The sequence below is a fragment of the Schistocerca cancellata genome, chromosome 3 (genome assembly GCF_023864275.1).
Source record: "Schistocerca cancellata isolate TAMUIC-IGC-003103 chromosome 3, iqSchCanc2.1, whole genome shotgun sequence".
NCBI classification, from domain to species: domain Eukaryota; kingdom Metazoa; phylum Arthropoda; class Insecta; order Orthoptera; family Acrididae; genus Schistocerca; species Schistocerca cancellata.
In genome coordinates, this window is record NC_064628.1 from 589803928 (window position 1) to 589829691 (window position 25764).

Consider the following 25764-nt stretch of genomic DNA (forward strand, 5'->3'; position numbering starts at 1 on the left):
TTGAAATTGGATTTGCCTCTTTTTTCTCAATACAGAGAATCTTTCACAGTTGATATCTCGCGCAAAGAACTATGGCTCTAGATGTGACGGGTCAAACGAAGGTACCCTAGGAGCACTTCGAACTATTTCCGTTCCAGTAACGGTTGCAGCCGCCGACGTGACAAAAGGAACATTGAGTCTGATCATATTTCAACGTAGCCTAGGCTTCTGTCTAAGCAACAGACCACGCCATCAACACAAATCTCATTAACAAAATACCAAAAATAATACTGACTTTACACGAAGAGCCAAAGAAACTGGTACAACTGCCTAATATCGTGTAGGGCCCCCGCGAGCACGCAGAAGTGCCGCAACGCAACGAGGCATGAACTTGATTCATGTCTGAAGTAGTGATTCAGGGAACTGATACCATGAATCCTGCAGGGCACTCCATAAATACGTAAGTATACGAGGGAGTGGAGATCTCTTCTGAACGGCACGTTGCAATGCATCCCAGATATGCTCAATAATGTTCATGTCTGGGGAATTTCTTGGCCAGCGGAAGTGTTTAAATTCAGAAGAGTGTTCTTGGAGCCACTCTGTAGCAAATTCTAGATGTATGGGGTGTCGCATTGTCCTGCTGGAATTGCGCGTCGGAATGCACAATGGACATGAATGGATTCAAGTGATTGGACGGGATGCTTACGTATGTGTCGCCTGTCAGAGTCGTATCCAGACGTATCAGGGGCCCCATTCACTCCAACTGCACACGACCCACACCATTACAGAGCCTCCACCAGCTTGAACAGTCCCTTGCTGACACGTGGGGTCCATGCATTCATGACGTTCTCTCCATATCCGTACACGTCTATCCGCTCGATACTGTGTGAAAAGTGACTCGTTCTACCAGACAACATGTTCACGGTTATCAACAGTCCAATGTCGGTGTCGACGAGCCCAGGTGAGGCGTAAAGCTTTGTGTCGTGCGGTCATGAAGGGAACAGGAGTGGGCCTTCGGCTCCGAAAGCCCATATCGATGATGTTTCGTTGAATGGTTCGCATGCTGACACTTGTTGATGGCCCATCATTGAATCTGCAGCAAAATGCGGAAGGGTTACACTTCTGTCACGTTGAACGATTCTCTTCAGTCGTCGTTGTTCGTGCTCTAGCAGGATCTTTTTCCGGCCGCAGTGATGCCGGAAATTTTATGTTTTACCGGATTCCTGATATTCACGGTACGCTCGTGAAATGGTCGTTTGGGAAAATCCCCACTTCATCGCTACCTCGGAGGTGCTGTGTCCCGTCGCTCGTGTGCAGACTATAACACCACGTTCAAACTCACTTAAATCTTGATAACCTACTATTGTAGCAGCAGTAACCGATCTAACAACTGCGCCAGACTATTGTCGTCTTATATAAACCTTGCCGACCGCAGCGCCATATTCTGCCTCTTTACTTATCTCTATATTTGAGTACGCATGCCTATACTAGTTTCTTCGGCGCTTTAGTGTACATCGAAAGAAAGATTCTCAGAGTCTGTGTTATTTTTTACCGCTATAGAAAATTTGAATGGCATCAAGTGCCGTGTGTTCAAAAATGTTCAAATGTGTGTGAAATCTTATGGGACTTAACTGCTAAGGTCATCAGATCCTAAGCTTACACATTAATTAACTTAAATTATCCTAAGGACATACACACACACCCATGCCGGAGGGAGGAGTCGAACCTCCGCCGGGACCAGCCGCACAGTCCATGACTGCAGCACCAAAGACCGCTCGGCTAATCCCGCGCGGCAAGTGCCGTGTGCTCTGATTGGTTGATGTAAGCAAAAAGAGGGGTCACCATGCTGATTTACGTATATGTGAAGCTACTGAAGTACCGTATTTCCTAAATTTTCGTATTTATACTTGCCTGCGATAAAAATTTTATTATTTAACTGAGGCAGTGCATCAGAGATTCGCCAAATAATGTACGATTTGTTACGAAAAAATGCCAGGAAACGTCATATTGCGGCTAAAAACATTACCTGTATTCCAAAATAGTAAAGATTGACGCATTATTATGGAAAAGTAAATCTTAGGTGACGAAAAGCTCAAGGTTTTGAGAAATTCGGAGGGGCGAGTACTTGAGGCAAAGGTGAAGAAAACATTAAAAGCATTAGTTTGCAAGATCAAACCAGGCTAAAAACTCGTATGGCCTCAGACCCATGTAATCTGCGTTCACAGCTCTAAGTTCTTGTTTCAACCATGTGATGATAGTGAACTTTCTTAACGCTGCCATGGCGAAGAGTCACCATGTACCTAGTAGAATGACGAGTGTAAGATTTCCTGAAGAGTTGCAATTACCTTTATAATCTAATGGGAAAGCATCTTTTCAAGCCAACAGGATGAATGATATACGAACATAGTTAAAAGTCTGATGTCATGAAGAACGCAGTTTGTCTTCAGTATTCAGTTTTGGACTACAGGCAGCTCGTTTTACACTATAACGAAGTGTTGATGGAATGGCGGCACAATGTCTCGGATGAGAACTTTGAATTTAGGACAGTGCTTCTTTAGGAAAACTCTTCTTTAATTTATTAGATATAATAGATTTAATGTAAGTGATATATTGAATAATGTGGCGTCAATAAATATAATGTAATTGATGGGATCAATTTATTTTCAGAATCACTGAAGAACAATCAAATAAGACAAAAGTATGGTACATGTGCTACATCAGAAATAAGAGATCGGAAAATAATACCAAAACTGACAAAAATAACGCCAAATTTAGTAAAAGAAACACCACAACTGACAGAAAAAACATCGAAATTGGCTAAAAAAATATCGAAATTGGCCGTAAAATAAAACATTTTTTCCGTGTCTCCTCTCATAGGTCGTAACAATTATCTCTCTCATGCTGTCAACACACGCTTACATCTCAATTTACATTCCGCTTGGAAGAAGGTACTTCTGGTACCGCAATCATTTTCCGTTACCAAGTTGTGACATAGTCACGAAAAAAAAATAAAGTAAAATATTCCGTAAAGTGTAGAATTTGTTTCTTTTATTGCAGCCTATAAACACAACAAGTGTCCGCAGACTATCTATTTAGGTCAATGGTGAATGTCTTAAGATCTGTTTAAAACATATTCTGATAGAATAAAACGAGAGTGGCATCGTCATGAAAGCTAATGTTGTTTTTATCTCTTGACATTTTCGCTTAATTATATCAGCACTGTGTTTTAGAAGGATCTGAAGATGATCATCACTGTCCGAAATCGATAACCTAAGGACAGTGTTTGTGATCAAAGAGCGGAATAAAGGAACCAAATGCAATTCTCCTTTCCGCTTTCTTCCAGTTTCGTTCACGACTGGTAGGCAAGAAGAACGACTGTCGATGAGCCGTTTTATAGTCCTCACCGTGACGCACAAGGGCCTCTCTTGTAGCCTCTGCTACCAGAAAAAGCAAGATTACGGTTAAGCTTTCGGCCGATGAGAACGTCATTGGCAAAAGGAACTACGATAGGCGAAGGCCGGGGAAGTAAATCGTTAGTGCCCTATCGATGGAACCAACCTGGCATATGCTTTAAGGGTTTAGTGATATCGTGGGAATGCTGTCAGGGCGTGCTGGGAGCTAACGCCACTGAATTTATGTGAAAACTCTTCAAGCTCTTTAAATAAAACAAACGTTATTATTATTCTACATCTTTATTCTTCATGTCCACATATCGGGTGATCAAAAAGTCAGTATAAATTTGAAACCTTAATAAACCACGGAATAATGTAGATAGAGAGGTAAAAATTGACACACATGCTTGGAATGATATGGGGTTTTATTAGAACCGAAAAAAAATTGCTAGATGCGTGAAAGATCTCTTGCACGCGTCGTTTGGTGATGATCGTGTGCTCAGCTGCCACTTTCGTCATGCTTGGCGTCCCAGGTCCCCAGACCTCAGTCCGTGCGATTATTGGATTTGGGTCTACCTGAAGTCGCAAGTGTATTGTGATCGACCGATATCTCTAGGGATGCTGAAAGACAACATCCAACGCCAATGGCTCACCATAACTCCGGACATGCTTTACAGTGCTGTTCACATTCCTCGACTACAGCTATTGTTGAGGAATGATGGGGGACATATTGAGCATTTCCTGTAAAGATCATCATCTTTGTTTTGTCTTACTTTGTTATGCTAATTATTGCTATTCTGATCAGATCAGGTGCCATCTGTCGGACATTTTGTGAACTTCTGTATTTCTTTGGTTCTAATAAAACCCCATGTCATTCTAAGCATGTGTGTCAATTTGTACCTCTCTATCTACATTATTCAGTGATTTATTCAGTTTTCAAATTTATACAGACTCTTTGATCACCCGGTATTTATAGCTCACTGCTGCCAGAGGGGCTCCGAACTGCGGCGTGTAACATGGCGGCGTATAACGTAACTGTGTCGGTGGGTGAGAAACAGCGTGCTGTAATCGAGTTTCGACTTCAAAGATTTCGTCCACATATGGAGGGAGCACCCTCCCCCTTCAGCCTAATAGTACCAGATCGCACATGAGCGCTGCTACATCTGCAACAATGCGACACCTTGAGTTTACTGTCACCGATTATCCTCATTACAGTTTGACTTGTCACCATCCGGATTTGAAGTTGTGGTTCTGTCAACGAAGTCAAACATTGTACAGTGAAGGCATCAACAAATTAGTCTCTCGTTGGGAGAAATGTGTTCGTCGCAAGGGTAACTATGTTGAGAAATAAATATGGAGACACCAGAATAAAGCTGTAGAGATTCAATAACGTTGTTTTACTTAAGTCTTTAAGAGTTTCCACACAAAAAATTCGCAGGCATTACTTCTCAGCATGCCCTCGTAAATATGGATGGCCTAATTGACATTTCAACCGTTACCCTACAGAATACGAGTCCAATGTTTTGCCACTGACATCACCTCGACTTTGATGAGCATCTACTCCACGTTTCCTCATTTACTAAACGAAACCGTGACAAAAAGCGTCGCTCTTCGTCTGCTCTTCCGTAATAGTAACCCAACATCCGATTCTTTAAAGAATAGAACTCCTCTGTATAAAAGAGTTCTGAACGTCTGATTACTTGACAGAAGAGTTAATGTGATGGATATTTGACGTTAAACATTAACGTTTATGGGTGAAGATGCAAAACCATGATGGCTGACTTTATGTGCATCAACCAACTTAAAAGTACAAAAACTACTAGCATTGCGAATTCTACGCTATATCAGTGCATCAGTAAAGCTAAAAGTGTGTGTGTGTGTGTTATTTATATCAATACGAAACAAGGAACTACAAGTTACGGAATGACAGGCATATTCAGTGTTCAAAATGAACTCGATAAAAAACATAGTATTGATGAAAATGTAAACGTATTACGCCAAATGAAGTTGGTTTAAAAATACGACACGAATTTTCGCATTAATAAAATTCTGTAAAAAGTGGATGGTTGTTGTACTTCAAGTAATTTAACAGACAGTCACCGAGATCTGCCTTCGTTATCATAAATGAAGGAAATTGGGGACACTTACGAATGTAAAAACTTGTTCAACAACGAACTTTAAAGATGTATGTACAGCGTCCTAAACTGTCAGCACCCGGATGTTTCGTCTCATGTACACAGAAAATAACAGAAGAATCAAAGCTGAACACGATGTAGTCTCAAACGAGCAGAGGAAAACAAAGAGTGCACATGGTTTATCGGGAAGCCATATTTCACGAAAAAGTGTCAACTTCGAGAACACACAGTGAACTGAAAACAAATAATAAAGAACTTTACTATATGCCACACTACGTTGACGCAGAATGACATTAAGCGAATTACTGGCGAACTTACATGTACTATTGTTGGAGGGAACTCATTACATTTCAACAAAACAACATTGTTGCTAAAATCAAGCTAAATAACTAATTACAATCGCCTCATAACAAAGACAATGACATACAAATATTTTTTTCACCTATTCTTTCCCTTACTAAGGCGTTCTAGCTCCCCAGCATTTTTAGATTATGATGTCCATTTATATACTGACTTACCCGTTCAGTATCCTCGTATACTTGATCTCCTCATTTTCTCCTTGTGACGTCGGCATGTATACCTGAACCAGTGCTGTTGGCATTGGTTTACTGCCGATTCTGCTCACAAGGGTAACTCTCCATCGCATCCCCCCCCTCCCCACAGATTAGTAGTTGTTGTTGTTGTGGTCTTCAGTCCTGAGACTGGTTTGTTGCAGCTCTCCATGCTACTCTATCCTGTGCAAGCTGCTTCATCTCCCAGTACATACTGCAGCCTACATCCTTCTGAATCTGCTTAGCGTATTCATCTCTAGGTCTCCCTCTACGTTTTTTACCATCCACGCTGCCCTCAAATACTAAATTGGTGATCCCTTGATGCCTCAGAACATGCCCTACCAACCGATCCCTTCTTCTATTCAAGTTGTGCCACAAACTCCTCTTCTCCCCAATTCTATTCAATACCTCCTCATTAGTTATGTGATCTACCCATCTAATCTTCAGCATTCTCCTGTAGCACCACATTTCGAAAGCTTCTATTCTCTTCTTGTCCAAACTATTTATTGTCCACGTTTCACTTCCATACATGGCTGCAATCCATACAAAAACTTTCAGGAACGACTTCCTGACACATAAATCTATACTCGATGGCAAAAAATTTCTCTTCTTCAGAAACGCTTTCCTTGCCATCGCCAGTCTACATTTTATATCCTCTCTACTTCGACCATCATCAGTTATTTTGCTCCGCAAATAGCAAAACTCCTTCACTACTTTAAGTGTCTCATTTCCTAATCTAATTCCCTCAGCATGATTCGATTTAATTCGACTACATTCCATTATCTTCGTTTTGCTTTTGTTGATGTTCATCTTATACCCTCCTTTCAAGACACTGTCCATTCCATTCAACTGCTCTTCCAAGTCCTTTGCTGTGTCTGACAGAATTACAATGTCATCGGCGAACCTCAAAGTTTTTATTTCTTCTCCATGGATTTTAATACCTACCCCGAATTTTTCCTTTGTTTCCTTTACTGCTTACTCAATATACAGATTGAATAACATTGGGGAGAGGCTACAACCCTGTCTCACTCCCTTCCCAACCACTGCTTCCCTTTCGTGCCCCTCGACTCTTATAACTGCCATCTGGTTTCTGTACAAATTGTAAATAGCCCTTAGCTCCCTGTATTTTACCCCTGACACCTTCAGAATTTGAAAGAGAGTATTCCAGTCAACATTGTCAAAAGCTTTCTCTAAGTCTACAAATGCTAGGAACGTAGGTTTGCCTTTCCTTAATCTATCTTCTAAGATAAGTCGTAGGGTCAGTATTGCCTCACGTGTTCAAATATTTCTGCGGAATCCAATCCTATCTTCCCTGAGGTCGGCTTCTACCAGTTTTTCCATTCGTCTGTAAAGAATTCGCGTAAGTATTTTGCAGCCGTGACTTATTAAACTGATAGTTCGGTAATTTTCACATCTGTCAACACCTGCTTTCTTTGGAATTGGAATTATTATATTGTTAGACGCAAAGTGGGCTAGCCGTGTTAAAAAGTCTCTTGTGCCATTTTTTTTCGACAACATTATGAACTGTCCATCCGGTCATTGAAACATTTGTTCTCTTTCTGTAGTCTTGGCGGTTGTCATACTATACATTGGTTATAGAATAAGTCATGTGGTAAGAATATATTAACGTCGCAAGTAAATGTGATGAATAGTGAGATCTCTCACAGAAATGAAAACAACAAATAAGCGGGTGTGAACTGTGTTACAACAATGAAATTCAAGTCTTAAGGCTTGCAAAACGGAAGCAACTTCAAAAACGTTCATTTGTTGCAGCTTATGTGACAGTATTATGTTTTCATCATTTCCTTAGAAGTGATGACATTCACATTCATACGAATGTCTATATCGGACAGAGATGCATATCTCACGCAGTTATCAGTCGTACAGATTAGGTGCGTCGATAAGTGATTCCCATCATACGGCACACGTACTGTTGCTAATGCTGTGTATGACACACCAGACGTACTTTCTGATTGCCTCCTTGTCATCAAACGTCTGCGGTTCCCATTCGAAAACCACTTCCTTTCGGCTTCTAATAGAGTAACTGTGCAGAATTAACTGTTATTATAGGTCCCACCCTTACACCTCGCTGTTGCAAACTGACGTTACGCCACGACACAGATACAAATTTGAATAAAGCGAAAAGAGGGGAAAAATTGGCACGAGCGAGGTTTGAACACGGATCGCCGGCTTTGTACTCCAACACCATGAGCCGGCCGGTGTGGCCGTGCGGTTCTAGGCGCTTCAGTCTGGAACCGCGTGACCGCTACGGTCGCAGGTTCGAATCCTGCCTCGGGCATGGATGTGCGTGATGTCCTTAGCTTAGTTAGGTTTAAGTAGTTCTAAGTTCTAGGGGACTGATGACCACAGACGTTAAGTCCCATAGTGCTCAGAGCCATTTGAACCATTTGAACACCATGATCGCTTACGGCGCCTTTGTTGATATAGGTAGCTCTATATTGAACTTGTTGTTCCTGCACCGTTGATTGTGCTTTTTTTTGCTTTCTTTTCCGCAGTCCAGTACACCCTCTTCCTGTTTTTATGATCCATCTGTGGTCAGTTTATGACGTTTGACAGTAACACATTCTGCCTTACTTCCGTGTTGATAAAGAATCCTACTCCCGTAACAGCTTTTTCTGCTCCTGTTGATATTACCCTATATTTGTCTGACCAAACACCCTTATGGTCTTTCCATTTCGCTGTTGGTTCAGACAGGCGTCGCAGTTGTGTTGCTTCCGCCGAATTCGCAGTTAAGACAGTTTAATTATGTGGGGCCTGGTGTTGCTGACAGCGCCTCGTTTGTGTCTTGTGTGCAGTCGGCGAGCTACGGCAAGAAGAGCGCGGCGTGGTACGCGGCGAGCAACGGCCCGGGCCCCGGTGGCGGCGGCGGCGGGGGCGGCTGGGCCAGCAAGCCGGCGCAGCCGCTCAGCCGCAAGGCCAGCCTCGCCGACGGGGACGTGCCCACCCCCGCCACCAACAGCAACGGCAAGCCCTCCTCCGGCCGCGTCATCCGCATCGTCAACAGCATGGACCACACCGTGCAGGTCAGTCTCTGTCGCATGCGAGCTGGAAGAGACTTGTAGCCACTCGTCGATCTGACCAGTAAACTCGTGACGGAGATTGAACGGATTTATGGAACAACACTTTTTCGTTGGCCTTGTGTGTTTCCGATAAACACATATGCCAGTTAGTGGTATTCATATCCCCCGCGTCTGCAGCCGCAATTTGATCAGCATTTGGCATCACAATGACACAACGAACTGTTACAAATCGATTACTTGAAGGACAGCTCCAAGCCAGACGCCTTGTAGCCTGCATCCCTCTGATCTCAAACCACCGCCGCCATTTGCGAAATCAGTGGTCTCAGGTGAGAGCTGTTTGGAGGGTAGGATGAAGATCTGTTTTGTGCCCTGATGAAAGCTGGTTCTGCCTCAGTGTCAGTGATGGCAGAGTGTTGATTAGAGCGACACCAGTTGAAGGCCTGCAACCAACCTGTCTGCGTGCTACACATTCTGGAGTTATGATCTGTGGTGCAGTTTCGTATGAGAGTAGGAGGCCCCTCGTGGTTATCCTACGCATCCTGACTGCAAATTTATACGTCAGTGGTGATTCGACCTGTTGAGCTGCCATTCACGGATAGCATTCCAAGGGGTGCTTTCAAACCAGATATTGCTCGCCCACATAGCGCTATTGTAACCCAACATGCTCTGCAGAGTGTCGACATGTTGTCATGGCCTGCTCGATCACCAGATCTGTCTCCAATCGAGGGTATATGAGATGTCATCGAACGACAACCCCAGCGCCATCCACAACCAGCATTAACCGTCCCTGTCTCGACCGATGAAGGACACCACGAATCCGGCACCTATACAACAAAATGCACGCTTATTTCCATGCTTGCATTCAATATTATGACGGTTATACCGGTTATTAATGTACCAGCATTTCACATGTAAAAAAATGGCTCTGTGCACTATGCGACTTAACTACTGAGGTCATCAGTCCCCTAGAACTTAGAACTACTTAAACCTAACTAACCTAAGGATAACACACACATCCATGCCCGAGGTAGGATTCGAACCTGCGACCGTAGCGGTCGCGCGGCTCTAGACTGTAGCGCCTATAACTGCTCGGCCACTACGGCCGGCTACACATGTCACATTTGCCCGCTTACATTAGCCTGTGACCTTGCAATGCTACTCACTTAAATATGTCAGCTAGACAAATGTATTCCCGACATTTCATTATTCTAATAAATTATTTTTTGGTGTTGCGATTTTTTTCCGTTAGTGTAATTACGTGTTTTGATACCTGTCGTATTCTAAATGTTTAAGTTTTAGCTCGTTATGTAACCTTTCTGGCACCCTATTACACGAAAGGTTCCCATTTTTGACGCGTTTAACTTTTATACAGTACTGTGGTCTCGTTGAAATAACACACTCGACACAGCTCACAGCTGAGCACCTTCGTGTAAGCCAAGAGATCCTGAGTCATGATCAGAGGATGAGAAATTGACACTAGAACTTTACCGTCGAACCAATAGCCCTCTAATGCAGTAACCATCGAGTCAACTCAATGCATCGTTCCATGTCGCTGTATACCTTCCTCTGTTTGCCTTCGCATGGACCGGGAGGCATGAGAATAAGTCTGAATGCTTGTGAATAAAGTTAGGTCGCACTTTTATGTGAAACCCACATGTAAAGCTACAAAACAGAAACAAAAGCCACGCAATGCTATCCTGTCGAAACCGGCTGGAACGACGTGGGGTTGTGGAGCGACCACTCTGAGGGCCTTAGCGCTAGGCCTTGTCTATAGCGAGGCTGAATATTGTTCACTAGTCCGACTGATAGCCTTGGGAGAGCCAGGCCTGACAAAACTCTCTACCATCTGGCGAGCAAGATGTATGAGACAGGCGAAATACCCTCAGACTTGTAGAAGAATATAATAATTCCAATTCCAAAGATCACAGGTACTGACAGGAGTGAAAATTACCAAACATCAGTTTAATAAGTCGCTGTTGCAAAATACTAACACGAATCCTTTACAGAAGAATGGAAAAACTGGTAGAAGTGGACCTCGGGGAAGATCAATTTGGATTCTGGAGAAATGTAGGAACACGTGAGGCAATATTGACCCTACAAATTCTCATGGAAGATAGGTTAAGGAAAGGCAAACCTACGTTTACAGAATTTGTAGACTTAGGTGGCAGAGGTAAAATGCAGGGAGCAAAAGGCTATTTACAATTTGTACAGAAACCAGATGGTAGTTATAAGAGTCGAGCGGCACGGAAGCAGTGATTGAGAAGGGAGTGAAACAGGGTTGTAGCCTACCCCCGATGTTATTCAATCTGTATATTGAACAAGCAGTGAACGAAACAAAAGAAAAATTTGGATTAGGAATTGAAATCCATGGAGAAGATACGAAAACTTCTAGGTTTGCCGATGACACTGTACTTCTGTCAGAGACAGCAAACGACCTGGGAGAGCAGTTGAACGGAATGGATATAAGATGAACATTAACAAAATCAAAACGAGGATAATGGAATGTAGTCGAATTAAATCAGGTGATGCTGAGGAAATTAGATTAGGAAATGAGATACTTAAAGTGGTAAATGAGTTTTGCTATTTGGGGAGTAAAATAACTGATGATGGTCGAAGTAGAGAGGGTATAAAATGTAGACTGGCAATGGGAAGGAAAGCGTTTCTGAAGAAGAGAAATTTGTTAACATCGAATATAGATTTAAGTGTCAGGAAGTCCTTTCTTAAAGTATTTGTATGGAGTGTAGCCATGTATGGAAGTGAAACGTGGACGATAAATAGTCTAGACAAAAAGAGAATAGAAGCTTTCGAAATGTGGTGCTACAGAAGAATGCTGAAGATTAGATGGGTAGATCACATAACTAATGAGGAGGTATTGAATAGAATTGGGGAGAAGAGGAATTTGTGGCACAACTTGACTAGAAGAAGGGATCAGCTGGTAAGACATGTTCTGAGACATCAAGGGATTACATATTTAGTATTGGAGGGCAGCGTGGAGGATAAAAATCGTAGAGGGAGACCAAGAGATGAATACACTAAGCAGATTCAGAAGGATGTAGACTGCAGTAGTTACTTGGAGATGCAGAATCTTGCACAGGATAGAGTAGCATGGAGAGCTGCATCAAACCAGTCTCTGGACTGAAGACCACAACAACAGTTCGACTGAAGAATCACACCTAACAAAAGTGGACGTCCAACTGAAGGACACAATGCTCATAAACGTGAAGTATGGAGGAGGTGATGTAATGTCATGGAGATGCTTTTCGTGGTTAGGCTGTGCTCCCTTACTGCGCTTAAAAAACGCTGAATGCGGAAGGCTACGCACACATTTTACAGCATTGTGTAGCGCGGAAGTGGTGATCGTTGGTATCAGCATGACAGTGCACCCTTTCATAAAGCAGTATGAGAGAGGCAATTCTAATTGTTACCGGATGCTTGTGGCCAACCCCAGTGCTCAAGATGTACTAATCATGGGGATCGCACCGCCCAACATTCGACGTGACATCGCTGCCGAAGCCGAAAAAACCAAGCAAGAAGAGGACATGCGTCACCTGTTATATGGACACCAGCCTGCTGACTGGCGGCTTTGTTCGAGGAAGAGTTTCCTGTCACGCAGCCGAGCCCTGGCAGGGTCGGCTGCAGAGAATCGTTTGAAAAGGTGGGAAATCGACCTGAGAAACCCCAATTAAGATGTTAGAGAAGAACTGGCGCCTGGTGGAGACCTACCATACACAGTCTGGAGAACCCTAAACCGTATGAGGGTATAAGTGCCAAAGTGCAAGACAAACCTGCAGCAATGGGGTTTCCTAACAGAGAATGAGAACACTCTCTGTCCGTCCAGGATCCTCAACACCTGCTCTTCTGTCCATATTTAGACCAGCTATGCACAATGAATGACTTATGGGAGGCAAATGACAAGGCCATATTGGCTGCTGATTTTTGGAAGTTTGAGGTCTAGTTCTGGACACGGAAAGTAAGTAAGTAATTCTTTGTGAAGTATAAAATTCATTTAATAGACTGGCCTTTGCAGAGTTTTAACTTGAATTGAATGGAACACCTTCGCGATGAGTTAGAAAGTCGACTTCGCTCCAGACCACAGCATCAACTATCACTACCTTTTCTGGTTTCAGCTCTTCAGGAAGAAGTGGCTGTAATTCCTGCGTAGGCGTTCAGATACCTCATTGGAAGTATACCCAGCATAGTTCAAGCCGTCATAAAGGTGATGGGTGGAAACACCCCATGTTAATCTCCACTAATAAGTATATTTCTAAAGAATGTTGTAATTCAGTTCAGAGCTACGAGGGCAGTCCAATAAGTAATGCAACACATTTTTTTTCTGAAGCAGGGGTTGTTTTATTCAGCATTGAAATACACAAAGTTATTCCCCAATCTTTTAGCTACACAACACTATTTTTCAACGTAATCTCCATTCAATGATACGGCCTTACGCCACCTTGAAATGAGGGCCTGTATGCCTGCACGGTACCATTCCACTGGCCAACGTCGTACTGCATCAATAACTTCTTCATCATCCGCGTAGTGCCTCCCACGGATTACGTCCTTCATTGGGCCAAACATATGGAAATCCGACGGTGCGAGATCGGGGCTGTAGGGTGCATGAGGAAGAACAGTCCACTGAAGTTTTGTGAGCTCCTCTCGGGTGCGAAGACTTGTGTGAGGTCTTGCGTTGTCATGAAGAAGGAGAAGTTCGTTCAGATTTTTGTGCCTACGAACACGCTGAAGTCGTTTCTTCAATTTCTGAAGAGTAGCACAATACACTTCAAAGTTGATCGTTTGACCATGGGGAAGGACATCGAACAGAATAACCCCTGCAGCGTCCCAGAAGACTGTAACCATGACTTTACCGGCTGAGGGTATGGCTTTAAACTTTTTCTTGGTAGGGGAGTGGGTGTGGCGCCACTCCATTGATTGTCGTTTTGTTTCAGGTTCGAAGTGATGAACCCATGCTTCATCGCCTGTAACAATCTTTGACAAGAAATTGTCACCCTCAGCCACATGACGAGCAAGCAATTCCGCACAGATGGTTCTCCTTTGCTCGTTATGGTGTTCGGTTAGACAACGAGGGACCCAGCGGGAACAAACCTTTGAATATCCCAACTGGTGAACAATTGTGGCAGCACTACCAACAGAGATGTCAAGTTGAGCAATGAGTTGTTTGATGGTGATCCGTCGATCATCTCGAACGAGTGTGTTCGCACGCTCCGCCATTGCAGGAGTCACAGCTGCGCACGGCCGGCCCGCACGCGGGAGATCAGACAGTCTTGCTTGACCTTGCGGCGATGATGACACACGCTTTGCCCAACGACTCACCGTGCTTTTGTCCACGGCCAGATCACCGTAGACATTCTGCAAGCGCCTATGAATATCTGAGATGCCCTGGTTTTCCGCCAAAAGAAATTCGATCACTGCCTGTTGTTTGCAACGCACATCCGTTACAGAAGCCATTTTAACAGCTCCGTACAGCGCTGCCACCTGTCGGAAGTCAATGAAACTATACGAGACGAAGCGGGAATGTTTGAAAATATTCCACAAGAAATTTACGGTTTTTTCAACCAAAATTGGCCGAGAAAAAAAAAACGTTGCATTACTTATTGAACTGCCCTCGTATAATAATAATGCCGTTAAACCACTGCACTAAGCATTTAATGTGCCTAATGCGTTTGTAAATGCCGAACGAATAGATAAGTAAATAGTAGCAGACATTACGCAGTGGTTTGTATGTCATACGAGTTTGTAAGTTTTTTGTGTGCAGATTACATCTACGTTATTACCCACTAAAAAATCACACGCAATTTGCACTGAGTGACCAAACGTCATGGGAAGATACTGATTGTGAAGTGAATATTGTGTTTCTCCTTGTTGAGCCATTAAAACCGAAGCAACACTTCATGGATTCTACGAGACGGAGGGGGAGGAGATCAGTGTTTAACGTCCCGTCGACAACGAGGTCATTAGAGACGGAGGACAAGCTCGGATTAGGGAAGGTTTGCGAAGGAAATCGGTCGTGCTCTTTCAAAGGAACTATCCCGGCATTTGCCTGAAACGATTTAGGGAAATCACGGAAAACCTAAATCAGGATGGCCGGAGACGGGTTTGAACCGTCGTCCCCCCGAATGCAAGTCCAGTGTGCTAACCACTTCTACAAAGCGTTAGAACCCTTATGGAGGGATACTGATTCACACATCTTGCAGTCTTACCTACAATGGCTCTTGAATAGTTGGCACTGGGTTGACAGAGCATGCACGGGTATCAACAACATCCCATGAATGATCGACTGGGTTAAAACCGACTCATCTGGGCGGTCAGGCCATGGTTATGAATTCACTGTAGTGTTCATCATCTATCTGCGTGCAACCAAAGAGCGGTAAGATACATTATCCTGTTGAAACACGGCTGTTCCTTCTCGGTACTCGAATAGCAGAAATGGATGCACATGGACTGCAAAAATGTCCACAAAGCGTGCATCTGTCGCTGCTCATTGGCCACTGATCTCTGCAGCAGGATACAACTGAGTCACGACTTGGTTGACACGGGATCCATAGCATCATGGGGCATGCGCCATACCCTCACACGTCCATCAACTAGATACATCTGTAACCGGGATTCATTGTTGCATGACCCAGTAATCATACTCACGGACCCGTGCCAGTAGTTGAGATCTGCGTCGAAGTATCCACAATGGAACACGAGTTGATCTACGGCTACTGAAGCGTATGCGGTGTATTTCGCTCCGAACAGTCGTAACAGAATCACGTTCCTGACGCTCCACGTTCAAATCGGCGGCGATCTGACTCAGCAGACTGTTATTCGAACCGTGTGGCTCTGCGGAGGCGGCGCGACGTCCGTTTGTCAGACACATGCGGTCGTCTTGTGCGGCGGTTTACAGGTTTGTAAACATTATCCATGTGACATTTATCCATCCTACATCCACGAGGAGCATTTAAGAAGTAATGGAACACATTTTTCTCTGAAAGCAAGTTTGTTTTATTCATGATTCCAATTCACCATATTATTCCCCACTCATCTGGCTACAAAACTTTGTTTTTCAGCATACTCTCTGTTCAGTGTGACGGCCTTACCACTCCACTGGAAGGGCCTGTATACCCGCATAGTACCACTCTACTGGTCGACTTCGGAGTCAACGTCTTGCTACACCATAACCTCCTCACTACCGACGTACTGCTTCCCGCAGATTTCATCCTTCATAGGGCCAAATAGATGGAATTCGGAAGGCACGATATGCAGGCTTTAGAGTGGATGAGGAAGAACAGCCAATGAAATTTTGTGAGCTCCTCCCGACTGCGCAGACTTGTGTGATGCCGTTAGTTGTCATGGAAAAAACCAAGTTCGTTTACATTTATGTGACGACGAACATGCTGAAGTTTCTTTAATTTCTTGAGGGTGACAGTACACATCAGAGTTCATCGTTACACCATGAGGAAGGGTCGCTTCAGTCCGTCGCCGCTGACGTTATCGGCTGAGGGTGCGGCTTTGAACCATTTCCTCGAAGGATGATGATGATGAGGTTTTGGTTTGTGGGGCACTCAACTGCGGGGTTATGAGCGCCTGGACGAATTCCCAACCTTTGCTCAGTCCAAACTCGTCACTTTCATGAATTATGATGAAATGATGAGGCCAACACAAACACCTAGTCATCTCGAGGCAGGTGAAAATCCCTGACCCCGCCGGGAATCGAACCCGGGTCCTCGTGGTCGGGAAGTGAGAACGCGACCGCAAGACCACGAGCTGCGGACTCCTCGAAGGACAAACGATGTCGCACCACTCCATGGATTGCCGTTTTGTTTCCAGTTCGAAGTGGTGAACCCGTGTTTCATCGCCTGTGATGATATTCGACAAACAATTGTCACAATTCGCTTCGCAACGCGCAAGCAGTCCGCGCAGGTGGGCCTTCGTTGCTCTTTATGGTCTATTAGGCGACTAGGAATCCAGCGGGCACACATATTTCAGTACGCCAACTGGTGGTCAAATATGTCAACACTACCAACAGGGACGTCCAATTGAGCAGCGAGGTGTTTGATTGCGATCTGTCGATCACTTCGAATAAGAGTGTCCTCACGTTCCTACATTGCAGGAGTGAAATCTGTGTGCGGCCGGTCGTCACGTAAGAGATCGGACAGGTTTGGGCGACGTTGTTGCGATGGTGACAGACGCCTCGCACAACGACTCACCGTGCTTTCGTTCACTGCCGGGTATCCGTGGACATTCTGCAAGAGCCTACGAATATCTGTGATGTTCTCGTTTCCCGCCAAAAGGAACTCAATGACTGCCCTGTCCTTGGTACGTACCTCCGTTAGAGACGAGGGCCGCCACCTATCGTAACTTTATAAAACTAAGTGGGCTGAAACGGGAGAATTTCACGATGTCCCACAACAAAGTACGCATTTTTTAAAATCTAAACTGACCAAGAGAGAAAAAAATGTCTTTCGTTTGTTACTGAACGCCCCTCGTACATCTACATCTACATACACACTCCGTAAGCCACCGTACGGTTCATGACGGAGAGTATCTTGTACCATTACTATTCATTTCCTGTACATATGCCTGCGTACAAGCCCTAGTTTCTCTCTTCGTAGTCCTTATGCGGAATGTACGTTACCGGCAGTAGAATCGTGTGAAGTCAGTTACAGATGCCAGTTCTCTAAATTACCTCAATACTGTTCCACGAAAAGAACCACGAATTCCCTCCTGGGATTCCCATTTGAGTTCACGAAGCGTCTCCGTAATACTGACGTCTTGATCAAACCTGCCAGTAACCAATCTAGCGGCCCGCCTCCGAAATACACTCCCGGAAATTGAAATAAGAACACCGTGAATTCATTGTCCCAGGAAGGGGAAACTTTATTGACACATTCCTGGGGTCAGATACATCACATTATCACACTGACAGAACCACAGGCACATAGACACAGGCAACGGAGCATGCACAATGTCGGCACTAGTACAGTGTATATCCACCTTTCGCAGCAATGCAGGCTGCTATTCTCCCATGGAGACGATCGTAGAGATGCTGGATGTAGTCCTGTGGAATGGCTTGCCATGCCATTTCCACCTGGCGCCTCAGTTGGACCAGCGTTCGTGCTGGACGTGCAGACCGCGTGAGACGACGCTTCATCCAGTCCCAAACATGCTCAATAGGGGACAGATCCGGAGATCTTGCTGGCCAGGGTAGTTGACTTACACCTTCTAGAGCACCTTGGGTGGCACGGGATACATGCGGACGTGCATTGTCCTGTTGGAACAGCAAGTTCCTATCCTACGGTCTTGGCGTGCATCCGTGCGTCGCTGCGGTCCGGTCCCAGGTCGACGGGCACGTGCACCTTCCGCCGACCACTGGCGACAACATCGATGTACTGTGGAGGCCTCACGCCCCACGTGTTGAGCAATTCGGCGGTACGTCCACCCGGCCTCCCGCATGCCCTCGCTCAAAGTCCGTCAACTGCACATACGGTTCACGTCCACGCTGTCGCGGCATGCTACCAGTGTTAAAGACTGCGATGGAGCTCCGTATGCCACGGCAAACTGGCTGACACTGACGGCGGCGGTGCACAAATGCTGCGCAGCTAGTGCCATTCGACGGCCAACACCGCGGTTCCTGGTGTGTCCGCTGTGCCGTGCGTGTGATCATTGCTTGTACAGCCCTCTCGCAGTGTCCGGAGCAAGTATGGTGGGTCTGACACACCGGTGTCAATGTGTTCTTTTTTCCATTTCCAGGAGTGTACTTATTTATATTCCAACCTGTTGGGGATCCCAAATACTGTAGCAGTACTCAGAACAGGTCGCACTAGTGTTCTATACGCGGTCTCCTCTACAGATGAACCACACTTTTCTAAAATTCAGCAAATAAACCTAATTCGACCATTCGCCCGCAACGTAACCCCTAAATCTTTAATAGACGTGACTTTTTCAAGCAGCACACAACTAACGCTGTATTCGAAAATGAAGGGATTTATTTTCCAATTCATCGGCATTAACTCATATTTTTCTGCGTTCAGAGCAAGCTGCCACTCATCATACCAAGTGTAAATTTTGTCTGAGTGATACTAGACAGTACTGACCTCGAAAATCCAAATTCTCGTGTAATCTCCGGCATGTTATGTCCTTGTATTTTGCACAGATTATTCCACACTCAAAGTAGATTAACTCGCGGTGTGTTGCCATATTCACTACACACCTGTCTGTAACAGACTGCTCAGCTATCGTGTCTCCACACCCTGTTTAGCCACTCGGGCGAAACTTTCGGGCGTCTGACGCAGTAAATCTTCAAATGAACTAACCCTCCCCGTGACTTTGACCACTTAGTTCAATAAATGTCTTGTCTAAATATGTTTTCAGTCCAAATTGAATTTTTATGCGCTATTTTCACATCATTTATTTGTAGATCTGAACATTACTCCTCAACAATATTCTCCAAAACCGTAATCAATGGAGTGAAATAATGTCTGAAATAAATTTTAGTAACTTATTTCAAATCTAATTAATATGTTCTTCCTTGATTTAAACTGCTTCAACGTTTAGGATTAATGAATCTGATCTTGTCAGCATATGATCAGGCCAGACAAACAATATTCAAATAATCATCAACTTCAAAATTCTACATTCATTCATTTGAGTATTGCAGAGATCATTTTGTTCATTCTTCTTAGTTCCATTCCCAAGTATTCTTACCACATTTGGAACCACAAGTGATATTTAGTGTCGGAATGTTTTAAATATTTATCTTACACCGAGCTCGACAGAGAAGGGAAAAACAGTATTTAGTTAATATTTCAGACTGCAGTTTAACTAAGAAGCGATTCGTCGTTTACAAGACAAGGTGTCTCCCATTTTTCATTCATAATTTACTTTCCCTGAAGTCAGATCGTATCCTGTTCGCCACAGATATTGAGATTATACGGCTTGTTGGAAACATGCATAAGAGAAACGAATTTCACTTTGTGTAGTTCAAACTGTGCACTTCATCTGAAAAGCACACTGGCGGGAGCCAATCTTCAAGCCTTGAAGGTCTTAATGCGCACCTAGTGCGATAAAATACATCTTCTGTCGGCACATTCAACTCCCTCTGTCTGTTATATCGACACTCGCTGTGTCACGTGAGTTATTTCATCTCCTAGTATTTTCATTGTATTACTTGTAATGATCTTATATTGCGTTCTGCACCACATAATCTCACACACTTTCCATAGACAGGAAGGTGACTGCATTTACTTACTATCAACGATGATTAATTAGTTATTTACTTATAGTTTCCATAGAGATAAGGAATAATTATTTAACAAGACTCAATTTTATGATACTCGTTGAGAGAGAAAACATTAAGATCACCGCCTACCATAAGATTTAATGACTCCTGATGGCGTTTCAGGCATTTGGCGAGGTAAGGAAACTACACTCCTGGAAATGGAAAAAAGAACACATTGACACCGGTGTGTCAGACCCACCATACTTGCTCCGGACACTGCGAGAGGGCTGTACAAGCAATGATCACACGCACGGCACAGCGGACACACCAGGAACCGCGGTGTTGGCCGTCGAATGGCGCTAGCTGCGCAGCATTTGTGCACCGCCGCCGTCAGTGTCAGCCAGTTTGCCGTGGCATACGGAGCTCCATCGCAGTCTTTAACACTGGTAGCATGCCGCGACAGCGTGGACGTGAACCGTATGTGCTGTTGACGGACTTTGAGCGAGGGCGTATAGTGGGCATGCGGGAGGCCGGGTGGACGCACCGCCGAATTGCTCAACACGTGGGGCGTGAGGTCTCCACAGTACATCGATGTTGTCGCCAGTGGTCGGCGCAAGGTGCACGTGCCCGTCGACCTGGGACCGGACCGCAGCGACGCACGGATGCACGCCAAGACCGTAGGATCCTACGCAGTGCCGTAGGGGACCGCACCGCCACTTCCCAGCAAATTAGGGACACTGTTGCTCCTGGGGTATCGGCGAGGACCATTCGCAACCGTCTCCATGAAGCTGGGCTACGGTCCCGCACACCGTTAGGCCGTCTTCCGCTCACGCCCCAACATCGTGCAGCCCGCCTCCAGTGGTGTCGCGACAGGCGTGAATGGAGGGACGAATGGAGACGTGTCGTCTTCAGCGATGAGAGTCGCTTCTGCCTTGGTGCCAATGATGGTCGTATGCGTGTTTGGCGCCGTGCAGGTGAGCGCCACAATCAGGACTGCATACGACCGAGGCACACAGGGCCAACACCCGGCATCATGGTATGGGGAGCGATCTCCTACACTGGCCGTACACCACTGGTGATCGTCGAGGGGACACTGAATAGTGCACGGTACATCCAAACCGTCATCGAACCCATCGTTCTACCATTCCTAGACCGGCAAGGGAACTTGCTGTTCCAACAGGACAATGCACGTCCGCATGTATCCCGTGCCACCCAACGTGCTCTAGAAGGTGTAAGTCAACTACCCTGGCCAGCTAGATCTCCGGATCTGTCCCCCATTGAGCATGTTTGGGACTGGATGAAGCGTCGTCTCACGCGGTCTGCACGTCCAGCACGAACGCTGGTCCAACTGAGGCGCCAGGTGGAAATGGCATGGCAAGCCGTTCCACAGGACTACATCCAGCATCTCTACGATCGTCTCCATGGGAGAATAGCAGCCTGCATTGCTGCGAAAGGTGGATATACACTGTACTAGTGCCGAGATTGTGCATGCTCTGTTGCCTGTGTCTATGTGCCTGTGGTTCTGTTAGTGTGATCATGTGATGTATCTGACCCCAGGAATGTGTCAATAAAGTTTCCCCTTCCTGGGACAATGAATTCACGGTGTTCTTATTTCAATTTCCAGGAGTGTATATAAGCGGAGCAGAGACGAACGAAGAATCATTATAGCGGTGATACGGGCTCCAAATGGAGAAATCCACTAATTGACGTATTTAAGAGCAAATTGTTATGACCCCTAGCGACTGGAATGAGGGTATCGGAAACGGCGATGCTGGCAGGGTGTTCGCGTGCTACTGTCAAGCGCATCCGTGGTAACTGGTTGAAGGATGGCAACAAGATGTGAAACCTCCATGCCTCATAACAGAGAGTGAGTGTCGGAGGCGTGCCCTCTCTGTAAATCAGTACAGGCTGCAGCCAGTGACAGATTTGACAGAAGATCACACCATTCAGGTCATTTAGCTGCATATTGGGCTACACAGCAGACGACTCCAGCGTGTTTCCGCATTGGACTGTAGATCAATGAAAACGTGTCACCTGGTCGGATGAATCACATTTCTTGTTACACCAGGTCAGGTATGAATACGCCGTCATCCAAGTGAAAGGTCGCTCGAGCTATACATCACGCCACGGTCGCAGGTCGGTGAGTTCAGCATCATGCCACTGGGGACCTTCACCTGTGGTAGAAATCGAAGAAGCTATGCCAGCTGTAGACTACGATAACATTATTGTGGAGAACCAGCGTCCCTTCAAGTTTGCCGTCTTCCCCAAAGGCGATGACGTCTTCCAGCTGAATAATCGTCCGTGTCAAATTCCCACAATTGTCCTAATGAAGTCTGACCAGCGTGATAGTGAACTCACTTTGACGTCCTGGCCACCAAATTGCCTGATCCAAACCCAATGAAACACATTTGGGACGATATGGGGTGTCAGTTCCACGTCCTTACGCCACGGGCGCGTAATTTACGAAAACTGCACGACCTCCGCTTAAAAATCTGGTGTTACATACCTCCGGCAATCTAGGAAGGACTTGGTGAATCTATACCATGCAGAATCGCTCCTGGTGGACCATCATGCTATTAAGCAGGTGGTAATAATGTTTTGGCCTGCATACTGTTGTGCAAAATAGTTCTACGACAGCTGATAGTATGTTATCCGCTAGAGCTGCATAAGCTACAGAACTACAACTATAAACTTGTCTTTAGTGTGAAAGGAACTGTAGACTTGCTCGTTCTCACTCGCTGAAGCAGGCACTGATAAAAAAATCAGACCTCGCTGTCGTGCTCCACTATGGTAATGCTTCTCTGCAGGCGAGAAACGCGAACGATTATGGATGATTAATAGACGCTCGTAACTGAGACCTCAGACAATATACCAGGCCGTGGGCTCGTTGGAGGAGAAATGGCTTTCTGAGTGGGTCGTTACAGTGTTGCTTCTTTCTGTTGAAATGAACTGGTTAGATGCTTAACTTGTTGCTTACGTGATGTGAGCTAAACGCGAGCACGGATCTTAGGTTAATGTGTAATACACAGAATGTTCAATTTATCCTGACCGTTTCATGTAAATTGTCCAGAAACAAAATAAAAATTTTACGAAGCAAATGCCTAACCAATTTAACTGACCTTAGTCTAGATTCGTTCGTTCTGAAGAGCTGTAAGTCTTTTTGAAATAGTCCCTACATTTTTCACTTAGTTAAGTCGTTAAATATTAACTTCTCATCGAAGTCATTACAGGCAGAACATTAGCTCATTAGAAAAAGATTGTCGAAGGAAGGGACAAAATCTTCTCTTAGGAAATCGTTCCCTTTCGACCTAAATTTATTCAAAAGAATTAATATAAACCCAGGTGGCCACATACGTACATCGCTTCTTCCACCGTTAAATACAGATGAGGTAGCAGATAGGCGGAATGAGTTCATTGAGGGTCTCTATGAGAGGAGGACTTACCTGGTGACGTGACAGAAGAAGAAACAAGCATCGATAGGAAAAAGGCAGGAGTTCAAGCACTACAATCAGAATTTAGAAGAGCTTTGAAAGACTAAAAATCAAATAAGGCAGAATGGATTCATAACATTCCGTCGGAATTTCTAAAATCATTGGGAGAACTGGAAACAAAACGATTATTCATTTTGGTGCCGCGCGGGATTAGCCGAGCGGTCTAAAGCGCTGCAGTCATGGACTGTGCGGCTGGTCCCGGCGGAGGTTCGAGTCCTCCCTCGGGCATGGGTGTGTGTGTTTGTCCTTAGGATAATTTAGGTTAAATAGTGTGTACGCTTAGGGACTGATGACCTTAGCAGTTAAGTCCCAAAAGATTTCACACACATTTGAACTTTTTTTTTCCTTCTTGGTGTGTGGAATGTATGAGACTGGCGATATAACGTCAAACTTTCGGAAAAACTTCATCCACACAATTCCCAAGATTGCAAAAGTTGACAAGTGAGACAATTACCTCAAAATCAGCTTAGCAGTTCATGCATCCAGGTTACTGCCAAGAATAATCACGGAAGAACGGAAAAGAAAATTGGGGATGTGTTAAATGATGACCAGTTTGGCTTTAGGCAAGGTAAAGGTGCCAGAGAGACAGTTTTGACGTCGCTGTTGATGATGCAAACAAGACTAAAGAAAAATCAAAACACGTTCATAGGATTTATCGGTCTGGAGAATACATGCGACAATGAACAATGGTCCAAAATGTTCGAAATCCTTAAAACGTTAAGGTTAATCTATAGGGAAAGACGGGTAAAATACAATACAGTATGTACAAGAACCAAGAGGGAACAACAAGACTGTAAGGCCAAGAACGAAGTGTTCGAATTAAAAAGGGTGTCAGGCAGGGATGTAGTCTTTCACCCATACTGTTCAATGTATACATCCAAGAGCCGGATTAAAATTCAGAGTGCAAGGATATCAATGATAAGATTCGCTGATGACGTTGCAATCCTGACCGAAAGTAAAGAAGAAATACAGGATCTGCTGAAGACAATGAACACTCTAATCAGTACAGACGATAGTAATGAGAACAGCGAGTAACTTAACATCAGAATTATGGATTACCTGGTAGACGAAGTTAAAGAATTCTGCTACCTCGGCAGCAAAATAACCCATGAGCAAGGAGTATATAAAAAGTAGACTAGCACTGGCAAAAAAAGGTATTCCTTCCAAGAGAGTATCATACATAGGTCTTAATTTGAGAAATAAATTCCTGAAATGTACTTTTGGATCACTGCATTGAAGAGATGCATGAAGTGTGGGAAAACCGGAACAGATGAGAGTCGAATCTTTTGGGAAGAATGTTGAAAATCAGGTAGACTGATAAGGCAAGGTATGAGGAGGTTCTGCGGAGAATGGACGAGAGAACGAATATATGGAAATCACCGACAAGAAGAAGGGACAGGATGACAGGACATCTGTTAGGACATCACACAATAACCTCTATGGCACTGGAAGGAGCTGTAAGGGTAACAACTATAGAAAAAGACAGATATTGTAATACATCCAGCAAATACACTAATGGCCATTAAAATTGCTACACCACGAAGATGACGTGCTACAGACGCGAAATTGAACCGACAGGAAGGAGATTCTGTGATATGCAAATGATTAGCTTTTCAGAGCATTCACACAAGGTTGGAACCGTTAGCGACACCTACAACGTGCTGACATGAGAAAAGTTTCCAACCGACTTCTCATACACAAACAGTAGCTGACCGGCGTTGCTTGGTGAAACGTTGTTGTGATGCCTCCTGTAAGGAGGAGAAATGCGTACCATCACGTTTCCGTCTTTGATAAAGGTCGGACTGTAGCCTATCGCGATTGCGGTGTATCGTATCGCGACATTGCTGCTCGCGTTGGTCGAGATCCAATGACTGTTAGCAGCATATGGAACCGGTGGGTTCAGGAGGGTAATACGGAACGCCGTGCTGGATCCCAACGGCCTCGTATCACTAGCAGT

The 25764-nt window shown here is 44.8% G+C and overlaps 1 protein-coding gene across 1 annotated transcript in view; it reads left to right on the forward strand.

Moving 5' to 3' along the window:
* LOC126176443 (echinoderm microtubule-associated protein-like CG42247) overlaps positions 1 to 25764 on the forward strand; it is a 349669-nt gene that overhangs the window by 29145 nt on the left and 294760 nt on the right. The window contains exon 2 of the mRNA XM_049923600.1: positions 8874 to 9101. Coding sequence (XP_049779557.1) covers positions 8874 to 9101 — 228 coding nt within the window. The remainder of the gene's footprint in view (positions 1 to 8873; positions 9102 to 25764) is intronic.